At 42.5% G+C, this 14,845-nt stretch overlaps 1 protein-coding gene across 49 annotated transcripts in view; it reads left to right on the top strand.

The window, feature by feature from the left end:
- NFASC (neurofascin) overlaps nt 1-14,845 on the top strand; it is a 175,400-nt gene that overhangs the window by 69,246 nt on the left and 91,309 nt on the right. For 47 of the 49 annotated variants that reach the window (XM_023640364.2, XM_023640367.2, XM_023640370.2 and 44 more), the window contains one exon: nt 12,163-12,271. The exons of the other annotated variants lie outside the window; for them this stretch is intronic. In XM_023640364.2, coding sequence (XP_023496132.2) covers nt 12,163-12,271 — 109 coding nt within the window. The remainder of the gene's footprint in view (nt 1-12,162; nt 12,272-14,845) is intronic. 49 annotated transcript variants of the gene reach the window in all.

A 14,845-nucleotide genomic window follows, 5' to 3' on the forward strand; every position in this document is an offset into this window, starting at 1 on the left:
TCCGAGACTCTGCTTTCAACTCTTTTGGGTACATACCTAGAAATGGAATTGCTGGAACATATGGTAATTCTATTTTTAGTGTTTTGAAGAACTGTCGTGCTGTTTTCCAGAGGGGGCACCGCTTTACACTCCTGCCCACGGTGTAGGAGGGTTCCAGTTCCTCCACATCCTCACCGACACGTGTCATTGCTGGGGTTAGTGTGGCAGCCATCCTCATGGGTGTGAGGTGGTGTCTCATGTGGCTTTGCTTTGCGTTTCCCTGATGGTTAGTGGTGTTGAGCTTCTCTTCGTGTGCATGTTGGCCATTTGTGTACCTTCTTTAGAGAAATGTCCCTTCACTCTTTTACCCACATTTTAATCAGGTCGTTTGTTTTGTTGTTGTTGAATTGTAATAATCTTTATCTTGAATCCTATTTTCTTTTATTTCGTCTCTGCTGATTATATAGTTTTATTGACAGCACCCTAATTCACTTGATTTTGCTTGTAGTGTAATGTTTCATTGTCTCTATCACAGTTGAATTATTCACTCTCTGTTGATGAGCTTTTGGGTTGTTTCTAGGTTTCTGCCATGGTGAATAGTGCTGTTAGGAACATTTTTGTACGTGCACAAGAATGTCTCGTGGGTGTATATTTAGGAGTTTATATAACTATGCCTAAATCATAGTTTGCAATGTTCAACTTTCGGAGGTGATGTAAAGCTTTTTCCAAGGTGTTTGCACCAATATATTTGTTAGCCGTATGTATTCCTGTTTGTCTCCTGCCTCTATTTCTACTGGATTGTTTATCCTCTTATTTACTTATGGGACTTTTTTTTTTTAAAGATTTTATTTTATTTCCTTTTTTCTCCCCAAAGCCCCCAGTACATAGTTGTATATTCTTCATTGCGGGTCCTTCTAGTTGTGGCATGTGGGACGCTGCCCCAGCGTGGTTTTGATGAGCAGTGCCATGTCCGCGCCCAGGATTCGAACCAACGAAACACTGGGCCGCCTGCAGTGGAGCCTGCAAACTTAACCACTCGGCCACGGGGCCAGCCCCTACTTATGGGACTTTTTAATATATTCTTGGTAGTCATTCTTCATCAGGTGTGTATCCAATATCTTCTCCTAGGTCTTAGCTGCTCTTTTCATATGCCTTGAATTTTTCCCCAGTCAGATTTATTGAGGTGTAACTAACCTGGGATAAAATTCACCTTGCTAGGTGTACAGTCCTATGAATTTTGCAAACACATACAGTTATGTCACCACAACCATAATCAAGATACAGAACATTTCCATCATTCCAGAAAGTTCTCACATACCCCTTCTTGGTTAATCCTCTTCCCCCAACCCCAGCCCCTGGTCAACTGATCTTTATTGTGGTCCCTAGAGTTTGTGTTTCCTAGAGTGTCATACGGCGCATTCAGTCTGCAGCCTCTGAGACTTGCTTCTTCACGTACCACGATGCATCGGAGGTGCCTCTAGCTCGCTGCGGGTATCCGTAGGCCATTCCTTTCTATTGCTGAGTAGAATTCCACTGTATTATGTACCGCAAGTTACTTCGCTCTTCACCTGTTGACAGACATTTGGCCTGTTTCCAGTTTTTGGCAATTATGAATAAACTTGCTATAAATATTCACGTGGAGGTTTTTTATGTGGACGTGTTTTCATTTCTCTTGGATGAATACCTAGCAGTGGAATTCTGGGTCATATGTGTAACTTTCTAAGAAACTGCTAAACTGTATTCTGAAGAGAATGTATCATTTTTATTCCCACCAGCAATGTCTGCGAGTTCCAGTTGCTTCCCGTCCTCACCAGGACTTGGTGCTGTGAGCTTTTTTGTCTTTTGAGCTATTCTAACAGGAGTATAATGGTATCTCATGGTATCTCATTGTGGTTTTAATTTGCGTTTCCCTCGTGACTAACGATGATGAGCGTCTTTTTGAGTGCTTATCTGTCAAACAAGCATCTTCTTTGGTGAAGTGTCTGTTTGAATCCTTTGCTTGTTTTTCACTGGATTGTTTGTTTTCTTATTAATCAGTTGAGAATTCTTTATATATTCTGTGACCAGCCCTTTATCAAATTTGCGTTTTCAGACGTTTTCTCCCAGTCTGTAGCTTGTCCTTTCATCTCTTGGCAATGCCTTTCCCATGGCTGTGCAGGGACGCCAGTCTGTCCTGGCCGTTCTACCACCCCGTGCGGCAGGCGAGCTGCAGGGCTCTGCTGGATGCTGGGCTCCCCACTCTCACCAGGAGGCTCCCTGGGCACCTTTTGAAGGTCCTGATTCTCCACATTGTTTCCTGTGCTGTTTGGACTGGTCTCATTTTGCTGGACCCATGGGCGCGAGTGCTCGCATCTCATCTTGGACTTTCCAGAGCAAATGCCTATCTTCCTCGCGTTTAGAGAACCTCTTTCTCCTCTGCTGATGGCTTCAGAACACGGGTCCAGGTGTCCAGAAATAACAGGGTCTGAGTGTAGCTGGAGTGTGTGCACATTTGGGATGTGAGACCCACTTAGGGAAGCAAATTCTGCAGGAAGGGTAACGAATCTCTTTTCTTGGCAATGTCGTGATTGAACACTCGTGGTGCTACTCTTAGCAGTGAGCCATTTATTCTGAGAAGTAATAGTTTTTAAATACATCTGGGAAGGCTTTTTAGTTTTTAGAAACACTGTCAGAATTCTGTAATTCTTGCTAGCCCATAATGAGAATGTATTTTAAAAAGTTACTTCCAGAGGCTGGCTCGGTGGTGTAGTGGTTAAGTTCACACACTCCGCTCCAGCAGCCCGGGGTTCACAGGTTCAGAGCCCGGGCGCAGACTTACACACCACTCATCAAGCCATGCAGTGGCAGTGTCCTCCATACAAAGTAGAGGAAGACTGGCACAGACGTTAGCTCAGCAACAATCTTCCTCAGCAAAAAGAGGAAAATTGGCAACAGATGTTAGCTCAGGGCTAATCTTCCTCACCAAAAAAAATTACTTTCAGGCAGTTTATATTACTTTATGTGGTAACAGATTTTTCTTCCTAATTTGTTTTTGCATTGACTAACATTGCAAATTGTTAAATTGACTCTGCCAGGGGCCGCCCCTGTGGCTGAGTGGTTGGGTTTGCATGCCCTGCTTCAGCGGCCCAGGGTTTTGCCGGTTCGGATCCTGGGCGTGGACATGGCACCGCTCATCAAGCCATGCTGAGGCAGCATCCCACACACCACAACTAGAAGGACCCACAACTAAAAATGCACAACTATGTACTGGGGGGCTTTGGGAGAAAAATTTAAAAATCTTAAAAAAAAAATTGACTCTGCCAAGAGAAAGAAATGAGGTATAAAAATTGGAAATGAGATAATATCATAGTTATTTACAGATGACATAATTATTTACATGGAATACAAACAGAATCAACTGAAAATTATTTTTAATTAATTTTTTTATTTTGAGAGAATTATAGATTCATATGCAGTCGGAGCAAATAATGCAGCGAGAGCCCTTATATACTTTGCCCAGGTTCCCCCAATAGTAACATCTTGGGAAACTATGCTACAGTATCACTACTGGGATATTGACAATATACTGTCGAGATATAAAACATTTACATGAGCACAAGGATCCCTCTTGCTGACCTTTTAAAGCCACACCCATCTCCTCCCACCACCCTCCTTCTTTTAACCCATGCTTGGCAATCACTAATTTGTTCTGCATTTCTGTAATTTTGTCATTTCCAGAATGTTATAGAAGTGGAATCATACAGTATTTAACCTTTTGGAATTGGCTTTTTTCACTTAGCATAATTCTCTGGCGATTTATCTAAGTTATTGCGTGTATCAATAGTTCTTTCCTTTTAATTGCTGAGTAGTATTCCATGATATGGACATACCACAGTTTGTTTAAAGATTCACTCACTGAAGGGTACCTGGATTGTTTCCAGTTGGGGGCTATTATGAAGAAAGCTGCTATAAACATTCATGTACAGGTTTTTGTGTGAATGTAAGTCTTTTTTCCTCTGGGATAGCTGCCCAGAAGTGCACTTGCTAGGTCATACAATCATTACATGTTTAGTTTTTTAGGAAACTGCCAAATTGTGTTCTAGACTGGATGCACCCTTTTACATTTCCACCAGCAATGTACGAGTGACTAGTTTTTCTGTGTCTTGTCAGCATTTGCTGTCCTCACTATTTTTTGTTGTAGCCATTCTGTTAAGTATGTCATAATATCTCACTGGGTTTTGTTCTTTTCATTGTGGTTTTAATTTGCGTTCCCCTAATGACCAGTGATGTTGAACTCTTCTCAAGTGCTCATTTGCATCTGAATACCCGCTTTGCTGGAAGTTTCCTTCAGGGCTTTGGCCAGATTCTAATTGGATTGTTTCATTGTTACAGCTGAGTTTTGAGAGTTTTTTATATATTCCAGAGCTGGTGGTCCTTTGTCATACGTGTGGTTTCTCCTACTTTTCCTCCTCTTTTACACAGCAAAGTTTTTAATTTTGATAAAGTCTAGTTTATCAATTTTCCTTTTATGGACCATGCTTTTGGCATCAAATCTAAGAACTGTTTGTCTAGACCCGGAGCTCAAAGATTTTTTTCCTGTTTTTATTCTGTAAGTGTTATAGTTTTAGATTTTACATTTAAGTCCACCATCCATTTTGAGCCCGTTTTTGTATAAGGACATAGGTTAAGAATTGGTTTTTTTTCCCTACGGATGTCCAATTGCTGCAGCACAATTTGATGAAAAAGTTGTCTTTCCCTCCGTTGCTTTTGCATTTTTGTCAAAAATTAGTTGAGCATATTTGTGTCGGTCTATTTCAGGGCTCTTTATTCTGTTCCATTGGTTTGTGTGTCTGTTCCTGCACCAATACCACATAGGTTTGGCTACCGTACTGTATAATGAGTCTCTCAATTGGGTAGACTGATTCTTCCCATGTATTTCTTCTTTTTCAAAATTGTTTGAGCTATTCTAGTTCCTTGGTCTTTCCGTATAAATTTTAGAATAATCTGTCTGTATCTACTAAAAATCTTGCTGGGATTTTGATAGAGACTGCATTCAGCCAGTGTATCCGTTTGGGAGAATTAGTACCTTTCCTATGTTGAGTCTTGTAATCTGTGACTATGATATGTCTCTTCATTTATTTAGATCTTTGATTTCTTTCATAATCATGTAGTTTTCAGCATACAAACCTGTGCATGTTTTGTTCCTTTTATACCTAAGTATTTTATTTTTTGACGGATTGTAAGTGGTATTGTATTTTTAATTTTTCCATGTGTTCATTACTTGTGTATAGAAATATAATTGATTTTTGTATGTTTATCTTGTATCCTGAGACCTTAATGAATTCATTTGTTAGTTCTTAGAGGGCTTTTTCTAGATTCCTTGGGATTTTCTACATAGGTCATTGTGTTATCTGCACATAGAAACTTATCTGTTTCGTTTCTTCCTTTCTGACCTGTATGGCTTTTATTTCCTTTTCTTGTCTTATTCTAGTGGCACTATGTTGAATAAGAGTGGTGAAAGCAGACATCCTTGCCTTGTCTCCAATTTTAGGAGGAAAGCATTCAGTCTTTCATCATTAAGTATAATGTTAGCTGTGGATTTTTGTAGATTTTTAAAAATCAAGTTAAGGAAGTTTCAATTATTATTTTTCTGAGTTTTTTTTTTTAATCATGAATCGGCATTGAATTTTGTCAAATGCTTTCTCTGCATTGTTTGATATGATCATGTGACTTTTCTTCTTTAGCTTATTAATATGGTAGATTATGTTGATTTTAGAATATTAAACCAGCCTTGCATCCTTAGAATAAATCCTACTTGGTCATGATGTATAATTATTTTTATAAATCGCTGAATTCTATTTGTAGCATTTTGTTAAGGATTTTTGTATCTCTATTTATGAGAGGTATTAGTGATCTGTGGTTGTTTTTTCTTGTGCTGTCTTTGTCTGGTTTGGTATCAGGGTAACACTATCTTCATAAAAATTAATTGGGAAGTGTTCTCTCCTCTAGTCTGGAAGAGATTTTATGGAATTAGTGTTGATTCTTCTTTAAAAGTTTGTTAGAATTCTGCAGCGAAACAATCTGGGCCTGGAGATTTCTTTTTGGGGAGTATTTAAATTATGACTTCAATTTCTTTAATAATTATAAAGATATTCAAATTATCTATTGTATATTGGGTGTTGTAGTAGTTTGTGTTTTTCAAGGAATTGGTCTATTTCAATTAAGTTTTTAAATTTGTGTGTGTGGAATTGTTGGTAGTATTTTCTTATTACTGCAGGATCTGCAGTGACCTCCCTTCTTCATCCCTGATATTGGCGTTGTGTCATCTGTCCTTTTTTCTTCATCAGTTTTGCTCGAGGTTTGTCAATTGTACTGATCTGTTTAAAGAACCTGCTCATTTCTTTGATTTCCTCTATTGTTTTTGTTTTCTTTTTTTTTTTTTAAGATTTTATTTTTTCCTTTTTCTCCCAAAGCCCCCCGGTACATAGTTGTGTATTGTTTAGTTGTGGGTCCTTCTAGTTGTGGCATGTGGGATGTTGCCTCAGCATGGCTTGATGAGCAGTGCCTTGTCTGCGCCCAGGATTCGAACCGGCAAAACCCTGGGCCGCCGAAGTGGAGCGCGCAAACTTAACCACTCGGCCATGGGGCCGGCCCCTGTTTTTGTTTTCTATTTCATTGATTTCTACTTTTTATTATTTCCTTCCTTCTGCTTGCTTTGCATTTATTTTGTTCCTCTTTTTTCTACTTTCTTGAGGTGGGACCTTATATTATCAATTTAAGACTTTTCCTCTTTTCTATTGTATACACTTAGTGCTTTAAATTTCCCTCTCAGTGCTGCTTTAGCTGTGCACCACAGATCTGGATATGTTGTATTTTCATTGTCATTAAGTTCATTGTATTGTTCAAAGTTTCTCTTTGAACAGTAGAGTATTTAGAGAAATAAAATTCAATATAGTGGAATTTGAAATTAATATGCAATAATCATTTAAAATAGCTTAATGAGAGAAGGATCAAATGCATAGTAATAAACATAACAAAAATGTGTATAATCTATATGAGAAAACTTTAAAATGTAATTGAAAGACTCCAAAGAAAATTTGAACAAATCAAAAAGTATGTCACATTCTTAAATAGAGTCAACATAAATATGTCAATTCTCTCTAAGTTCATTTTTAATTTTAGTATGATTCCAAAAAAATATCATCCAATTTTTTAAAAAGTATTAGAGAATATGATTCTGGAGTTGATGTGGGGGGAAAAAAAGCAAGCGAGAATAAACAGAAAAAATATTTTTTATTTATTTTTGAGGAAGATTAGCTCTGAGCTAACTGCTGCCAATCCTCCTCTTTTTGCTGAGGAAGACTGGCCCTGAGCTAACATCCATGTCCATCTTCCTCTACTTTATATATAGAACGCCTACCACAGCATGGCGTGCCAAGAAGTACCATGTCTGCACATGGGATCTGAACCGGCGAACTCCAGGCCGCTGAAGCAGAACGTGTGCTTTTAACCACTGCGCCACTGGCCGGCTCCTACACAGAAAAATTCTTAAAATAAAATCAATTATAAAACTACAGTAATTAAAAGGATGTGGTACTAGCACATGAAAAGATAAACAGATGAGTGGAAGAGAAAATCCAGAAATAGACTCAAACACATAAAGGCCTTTAGTATATGATAAAGGCGCCATTTCAAACTAGAGGGTAAACAGTGAATTCTTCAATAAACATAGTGTTGGGAAAGTCACTGTGTGTTTGTAAAGTTATACCCTCCCTCCCATGATTTCAAAATAAGTTTCAGATGGATAAAAGACTGAAACATAAAAAATTAAACCATTAAAATGCTAAAGAAAACCTGGGAGCGTTTAACAACCATCTTGAAAGGAGAATGCCTAAGTATGACACCACACATAGGGATAAGGGAAAAGATCCATTAAACTATTTAAAAAACCCGTTTTTTTGCATGGCAAAAACAAGAGTAAAGTAAGGATGAAAACAATGATGTGGACAATTTTCCTCATAAGTAAAGTGTTCCTTCAAACTGATCAGAATAAACCAACTCCCACTAGAGAAATGAGCAAAGAATAGGGACAGTTAAAGAAAAGGAAAATGCTCAACCTTATTCCTAGTAAGGGACACCAATTTCTGTGCAATAGATTGTCACAGATCAAAAAAACTAGGAACACAGCATATGGGAGAAGGAGTGGAAAACAGAATTCTTATATATTGCTGGGGGGAGTGTAAACTGTCACACCTTCTTGGAGAGCAATTCGGCCACATTCCCTTTGACCCAGAAATTCTGCATCCAAAAATGTATCCTAAAAAAAGTCTTGCAAATGTGAGAAATCGCATTTATCCAAAGATATGTATTGTAGCAATTTTCCATATTCAACGATTGCAAACATTCTAAGTGTTTATCAGTAGAGAATTGACTAATTCTCATATGTTCATATCATGGAATACTATGCAGCTGCTAAAAGTAATAAGGCAGTTTTATATGAATTAATATAGAAAGATATGTAAGATATTTGTTAACTGAAAAAAGCAAAGTAGGGGAAAATATGTATAATATGCTATACTTTTTTTTAACATAATGTATCTATGTGTGCATACACAATCTCTGGAAGGATACACAAGAGACTGCTGGCCAGGAGAGGAGCTGAGTGGAACTGGGAAGCTGTGGGACAGAGTTGGGAGGGAAATTTCCTTATATATACTTTTACTGTATCTTCTTTTGTGTCTTTGGAGTTTCATATCATGTAAAGGGATTACCTATTCAAAAGACAAATAAAAAAATTCTTGAAATGTTTAAAACCTCAAGAGAGAAATAGAGACAGAGACAGAATGAGTCTTTGAGCACAGAATAAGTAGCAGGAGGAGAAGGCACATGAACCAGGACTCAAGAGAGGTTTGATTTTGTACTTCTTCAGAAATACGCACTTATAGAATCATAGAATTCCAAGGTGAGAAAGTGTTAGAGATTCCCCAGACCCACCCTTATTCTGTGGCAGAGGGAAGGATGATCTAGAATAAACATTTGCTGAGAAGAAATCTGAACTGCTCCCCAGGCAGACATTAAGATCTGAACACCAAGAGAGAACAGTTCGGGAGCTGGCAGGCAACCCAGACACTCCTTCCTGTCCTCAGTCAGTCTGACAGGCTTTGCCTTCCTCTGGTCCCTGGAGAGCACCTTCCACTGCCCACTGTGCCCCGCTCCAGCCCAGGCCTCGTTCAGAGGAACCCAGCAGGTGCCTGCTGCCTGACGCCTTGTTCTGCCTTCTGGAATCTCGAGGCAGTGCCCGAGATGCCCAGCAAGCTGGCCATGGTCCCCACCATCTGTGACTGAGAGCCACTCTTCTTGAAGTCTGTGAGATGTCAGGGTCGTCTTTGATCCCCGTTTCTCCCCAGAGCATCAGGTGGCCTTCCTAGGATCTTCCTGTCCCTGGTCAGGTGGCCTTCCTGGGATCTTCCTGTCCCTGGTCAGGTGGAGAGTCTGCACCCTGGGTTCAAAGTCTCACTTCTCATTTAACCCCAAAGTCCTATGAGTGATGATAAAAGCATTGGTGGTGACTGTAGTCTCACTCATCTTTAAGGGCTCTCTATCTGTCTTTATATCTGTCCATCTATCTTCAGATCACAGCTCTCACTGGATCCTCACAGCAACCCCATAGGGCAGATCTGATCCCCACTTACCAATTGACAGCAAAATATTTGTACAAAGATTTGTTTTCTAAGTACTTTCCCGTACACTATCTCATTGCAGCCCCCCAGTACCCTCATATAGGCAAGGAAAGTTTTATTAACCCAGATATATAAATGAGGATATTATGGAGACAGCCGTGAAGTAGTGGACCTTTGGGATAAGAACACGTGGGTTTGAGTCCTAACTCAATGGATTCTTTACACTATTTCCTCCAGTGCAAAGTGGGCATAATAATGTCTATATCCTCTGTCATCACACTGGATTGTTGTTAAGATTAAATGACTTTGGTTCAAAAGAGTTTCAATAATTAGCATTCTAATGATTTCTCGTTTCTCAACCTAGTCTGTCATTTAAAATTTATTCTTATTTCAAAAATGTTTTACAAAAGAGCAGAGAATAATGTAACGAACTGATGAACCCATCGCTCTCTTCAACAATTACCAGCACAAGGCCATTCTTGTCTCAGCTGTACCCCTGCCCACTCCTCCTTTTTGCCTTACTGACCAATTTTCACAACAATGAAGTATTTCCCTAACATCTTCAAAATGCATTATTTGGGGCCCTAAAAAATATTCTTAGGGATTCATAGATTTAACCATATTTGTTATGTTTCAATCTGTTGCTGTTATGATCCTTTTTGATGCTCAACTTGACTGTGGAAGCCTTACTCTGGTTGGCTTCTGCGTCCTTTTGCCATGACACTAGTAGCCTTGACGCTTGCTTTGCTTTTTTGGTGTAACGAGATGTTCTAGGCTCATCTTGTGCCTTTGCTGCATCAGACGTTTCTCCTAGGAAGCCTGATTCCTTTATGGGGGAGGGTATTTAGAGTTCAGGGTCTGATTGCTGGGGTGCTCTTTCCTACCAGGATGCCCCTTGTTTCTAGGTTTTATAGGGAACAGAGCTAGGGAGTGTGTGTGTGTGTGTGTGTGTGTGTGTGTGTATAAGATAAAACATGTGGAGTTCATACTGATACACCTGGTGCACGATCAGGACTACTGAATTTTCACCTGATCTCGTCAATCTTATATTTGTGTCTCCTTTCAACAAGAAACTCTTGTTTCTCAGCAACATCAGTATTGTGACTCATTTGATTTATCCCTGGATACACCTACAAAAGTCTCAGCATAACAACAACAACGAAAATAATAATACTGGAGTACCACCGATATGATTATTGGAAACAGTTTACGGGTGGGGGGGGATGGGACAGTTCCTTTTATCCTTAAAATATATCCCTCCATGGAGCCACAGTCAAATCACTGGGTTTTAATTTCTCTGTGTGTAGTCGTACCAACCAAGTGGACACATAGACTCACTACATTTTATTTTTACTTTAGGGATTTCTTTTAAAAATATTAATTGTGTCTTATAATTATGTCAGATATTTACATGTTCCAAAGCAAATCCACAAGGTCCGTTCCAAGTCCAGCTTCTGTCCCTGTCCCCTCCACCTCGTTCCTACCCCTCCCTGTAGGTCTCTATCTCTTACTGTCTTTTTAAAAATATAAGCAAATACATATATATCTTTGCATTCTTACCCCCTTTCTTAAATAAATGGTAGCGTATTAAACACACTTTTTCCTGTCATGTTTTTTTCACTTAACTGTAGTCCTGGAGATCACAGCATGGGCGTATAGGATAGATTCCAAGCAGATGCCTGGAACTGGGATGCGGGTCAAAGAGTAAATGCGTACTTGTTTCGATAGGTATTGCCACATTCCCCTCTGCAAAGGTGGATTGTACCATTTCCTGCAGATACATTTTCATATTAAAGCAAATGACTAAATGAGATGTTATCCGTACTGAGAAAGGTTCAATGATTGCCCAAAACGACAGGAGCCGGGACCTGAGCCTCTAAAATGCTGACTAATGGCCCAGTGGCCTGACCCACTCTACCGCACCTTCTCCCCATTCTACAGATGAAGAAACTGAGACACTTGTAGGGAAGTGATCCATCCTAAAAGATGTAACCGGCTAGAACTTGCAATCCACGTCCCCGACCCTAAAGTTAGATCTTCTTTCAATGTGTCCTAGATTTATTTATGATGAACTCGGTTTGATTACGTGTAGATGGGGAAGAAAAACAATAGTTCTCCATAGTAAGTTAAGAAAATTAATGAGATAATTGTGGGTAAATTCTCCCTCCCTTGGGTGTAGGAGAGATTCTTCGAGATAACGGCTTAACTCCTTTAGGTGGATGAGGAATTGGCAATTAGATTATGGTGTCAGGGCACTAATAATGATCTGATGGATGAGACAGCTGATCCCCCGCCCCCCCCCAAAGGCTCACATGCTTGGGCACCCTGCAGAATCTGTCCCATTTCTTGCAGAGTGCTCTGAACGTCTTTGAACAAAGATGCCGTTATGCTATGCAAAACTTTCCAAATGAGGGTGGACAAAGATGTAATTTCCTGAGTAAAGGAACAAGCTGCAAACCACAAAGGCTTTTCTTTTTCTTTCCTAGAGTGACCCTGGGTTTTTTTTGTGCTTGCTTTGACACAGGTTGATTGACGTATGTGCCATTTGGGATACTGGAGTTCTCCCTCCCACCGCAGACTGGAAGGGAGCCTCCTCGGGGGTTGCAGGGGCGAGGCTGAATGAGGCAGAGACGGTGAGTGGGGCTGGGGCTGGGGCACATGTCCCCGGGGGAGGGAGTGGGGGAATTCTTGCCTCCTGTCCCTTCTCTTTGATGAGAGAAGGTCCTTTGCCTAGTCCCCGAAATCTTCTGAGAGGACATCCCCTTCCTTCTCCCGGAGTCGGCCGCAGAGCCGGGCGTCGAGGCCTCCTCTCAAGGAGGCTGGCGCATGGGAAGCCCTCGCTCCTCCTGCTCCATCAGAGGCAGTCAGCCAGCGTTAGCCTTGCCTTGTCCCGACTGTCCACCTTAATTGAAACATTGGGAAACAGCTTTCTCTGTGACCCACATCCCTTCTTAGCCTGGCCTCCACAACCTGGGAGCCCTCTGAGTGACAGCCCCGGCATATGGGGGACAGTCCGGAACCCCTTCCTTGGGCGGGGCATTGGGCCCTGGCAGATGCTGCCCAGGGCGCAGTAAGCAGCCGAGGCTGACATCACTGAAGCCACACTCTGTGTCCGGGGCTGCACGGTTCCATCCTGGGTTAGAATCTCCTGCTGCTCCCAGCAACTCCTGTTTTAGTCTCAGGCCGTGGGTGGCAGGAGAGGACATGCCAGAAATGAGGGCTGTAGTTTTAACCAAGGGGTGATTGTCAGTGAATCACAGGCCAGCAGCCTAGGGGCTGCCAGGCTGGGGCGTCTGACCTGGAGCCCTGAACAGAAAGATTTCCTTATTCTTGAGTGTGGGTGTCTCTGCCTCATTTCTCTCTCTCACTCCAGCTCCCTCTCCATGTGTCTTCTGTTGTCTGGAAAGAGTTGGAGATGGGTCTGGGGGCACGCAGGGAGGGGTTGAAAGGCGGGAGCAGAGCATGCTGATGACGTGGATTTCGGGTCTGGACAGAGTCCAGCTCTACTTGCTTTGTGACCTTAGGAAAGTTTCTGACCACTCCAGGTCTGAGTCTCCTGGTTGTACCTGGGGACAATAGTGAACATCTTGTTGTAAAGATTAACCCTACAAGGAGCCCTGCCCAGTGCCTGGCTGACAGCTGGTGTTAGGCCGTGACGTCGTCGTTTCTCCTGTCGACAGTGGCTCAGATGGACTTGTTCTGTGCAGGTAGTTTCTGTGAGGGCCCTTTTAGGGCTACAACTTGCCTTAGAACAGAGTCAGGTTTCAGGGGCCACCTGGGAACTCCATCTGACCACGGGCTTTTTCACCCCATCACGTTGTTACTAACTATGGGACTTGAGCACGCTGACCGGCAGTGGCGGGGGACACCGTCCTGTTGATTTGCTGCCTTGGGAGGATTCTGATTACCTAGCAGCCCAGGTTGTTATAACGGGCATGGAAATATGTGGACAACAGCGTGAGAACAGATCCCCAGGTTTGTGCCAGGATCGGGAGCTAGTCCAGCTTTGTGTCACTATGCCTGCTCTCTTGGCACTTTTTCTTGTCCCCTCCCTACATCCTCCCTCTGTGCCCCCCAGAGCCCCTCCACAGCCCTCCCTGGGCACAAGCACTCTGGCTCGCCTATTGAGATCCCCGCCTGAGGAGCCTGGGGTCCTCCCTTCTCTGACGGTAGCAACATCACTGCCCACTGCACATCTGTCTGGCAGCTGGTCGTGCCCTGCCACATCCTCCTGATGCAGAGCACACCTGTTCCAGCGCACACCTCCAGACACTTCCAGTCTAATCAGCAGTGCCTGCCGCTGGCTGAGAACTTTATTTTTATAGTGTGTCTGTTTGTGTTAATCATGTCTTTTGACTTTCACAACAGTTCTGTGATGTGAGCAAGGCTGGTGTCATCATTCCCATTCGATTGATGAATAAACTGAGTCTCAAGAAGTTATTTCTCCAAGGTCCACAAAACTATCAACAGAGCCAACACCAGAACTTAGATGCTGTGACGCCACACTGCCTCCTGCAGTCTGAGACACTCACACATTCTGAGGGGCCAAAGGGTCAAAGGACTTTCAGAGACACAGAGAAACCTTAAAAAAAGGCATATGGCTATTGAGGAAACAGTAAGCTCTGGGAGGAGGAGAGCTGATGCAGGTTTCTTTAGTGGGTGGTCAGTATCATCAACATTTGAGTGCTCCCCATGCACCAGGCACCGTGTGCTGTGCCCCAGGGGCATTTCCCATTTAATCTGCCTCACAACACCCTGGTGAAATAGGGGCCATTGTTACCCACGTTTTAGTGGTGACGGAAATACAGGAGGATGCAGGAGCGAGCTCAGAGCTCCCCACCTCAGAGTGCCAGCACCTGGGTTCGGATCCCAGCCGTAGACCCACACAGCTGAGTCTTTGGTTTGGGGCCGCAGTGCACTTTAAGGGCGGCTCGTTGGAATCTCGCTGGAAACACGGCCCTGTTTCTGAGCGAGCCTCCGGCAGGGTTCAGCCAGCAGCTTGATGCTCTCATTGCATCTCAGAAGCTTCATGGGAGCGAGTGCCCCCTTTCTCCGTCCTCCTTCCCTTTGGCTCTCCTTTTGTTCCGAGGCCACTGCCATCTGGAGCTGCCCCAAGCATCTGCTCTCAGCTGTGTCCTCCGCCCGCCCCAGCGTGAGGCACCCTCCCTCACTCAGACTAATCTCTCCCCTCCGTCCTCTCCCTCACC

This window comes from Equus caballus, chromosome 5, assembly GCF_041296265.1.
Source record: "Equus caballus isolate H_3958 breed thoroughbred chromosome 5, TB-T2T, whole genome shotgun sequence".
In the NCBI taxonomy this organism is placed as follows: domain Eukaryota; kingdom Metazoa; phylum Chordata; class Mammalia; order Perissodactyla; family Equidae; genus Equus; species Equus caballus.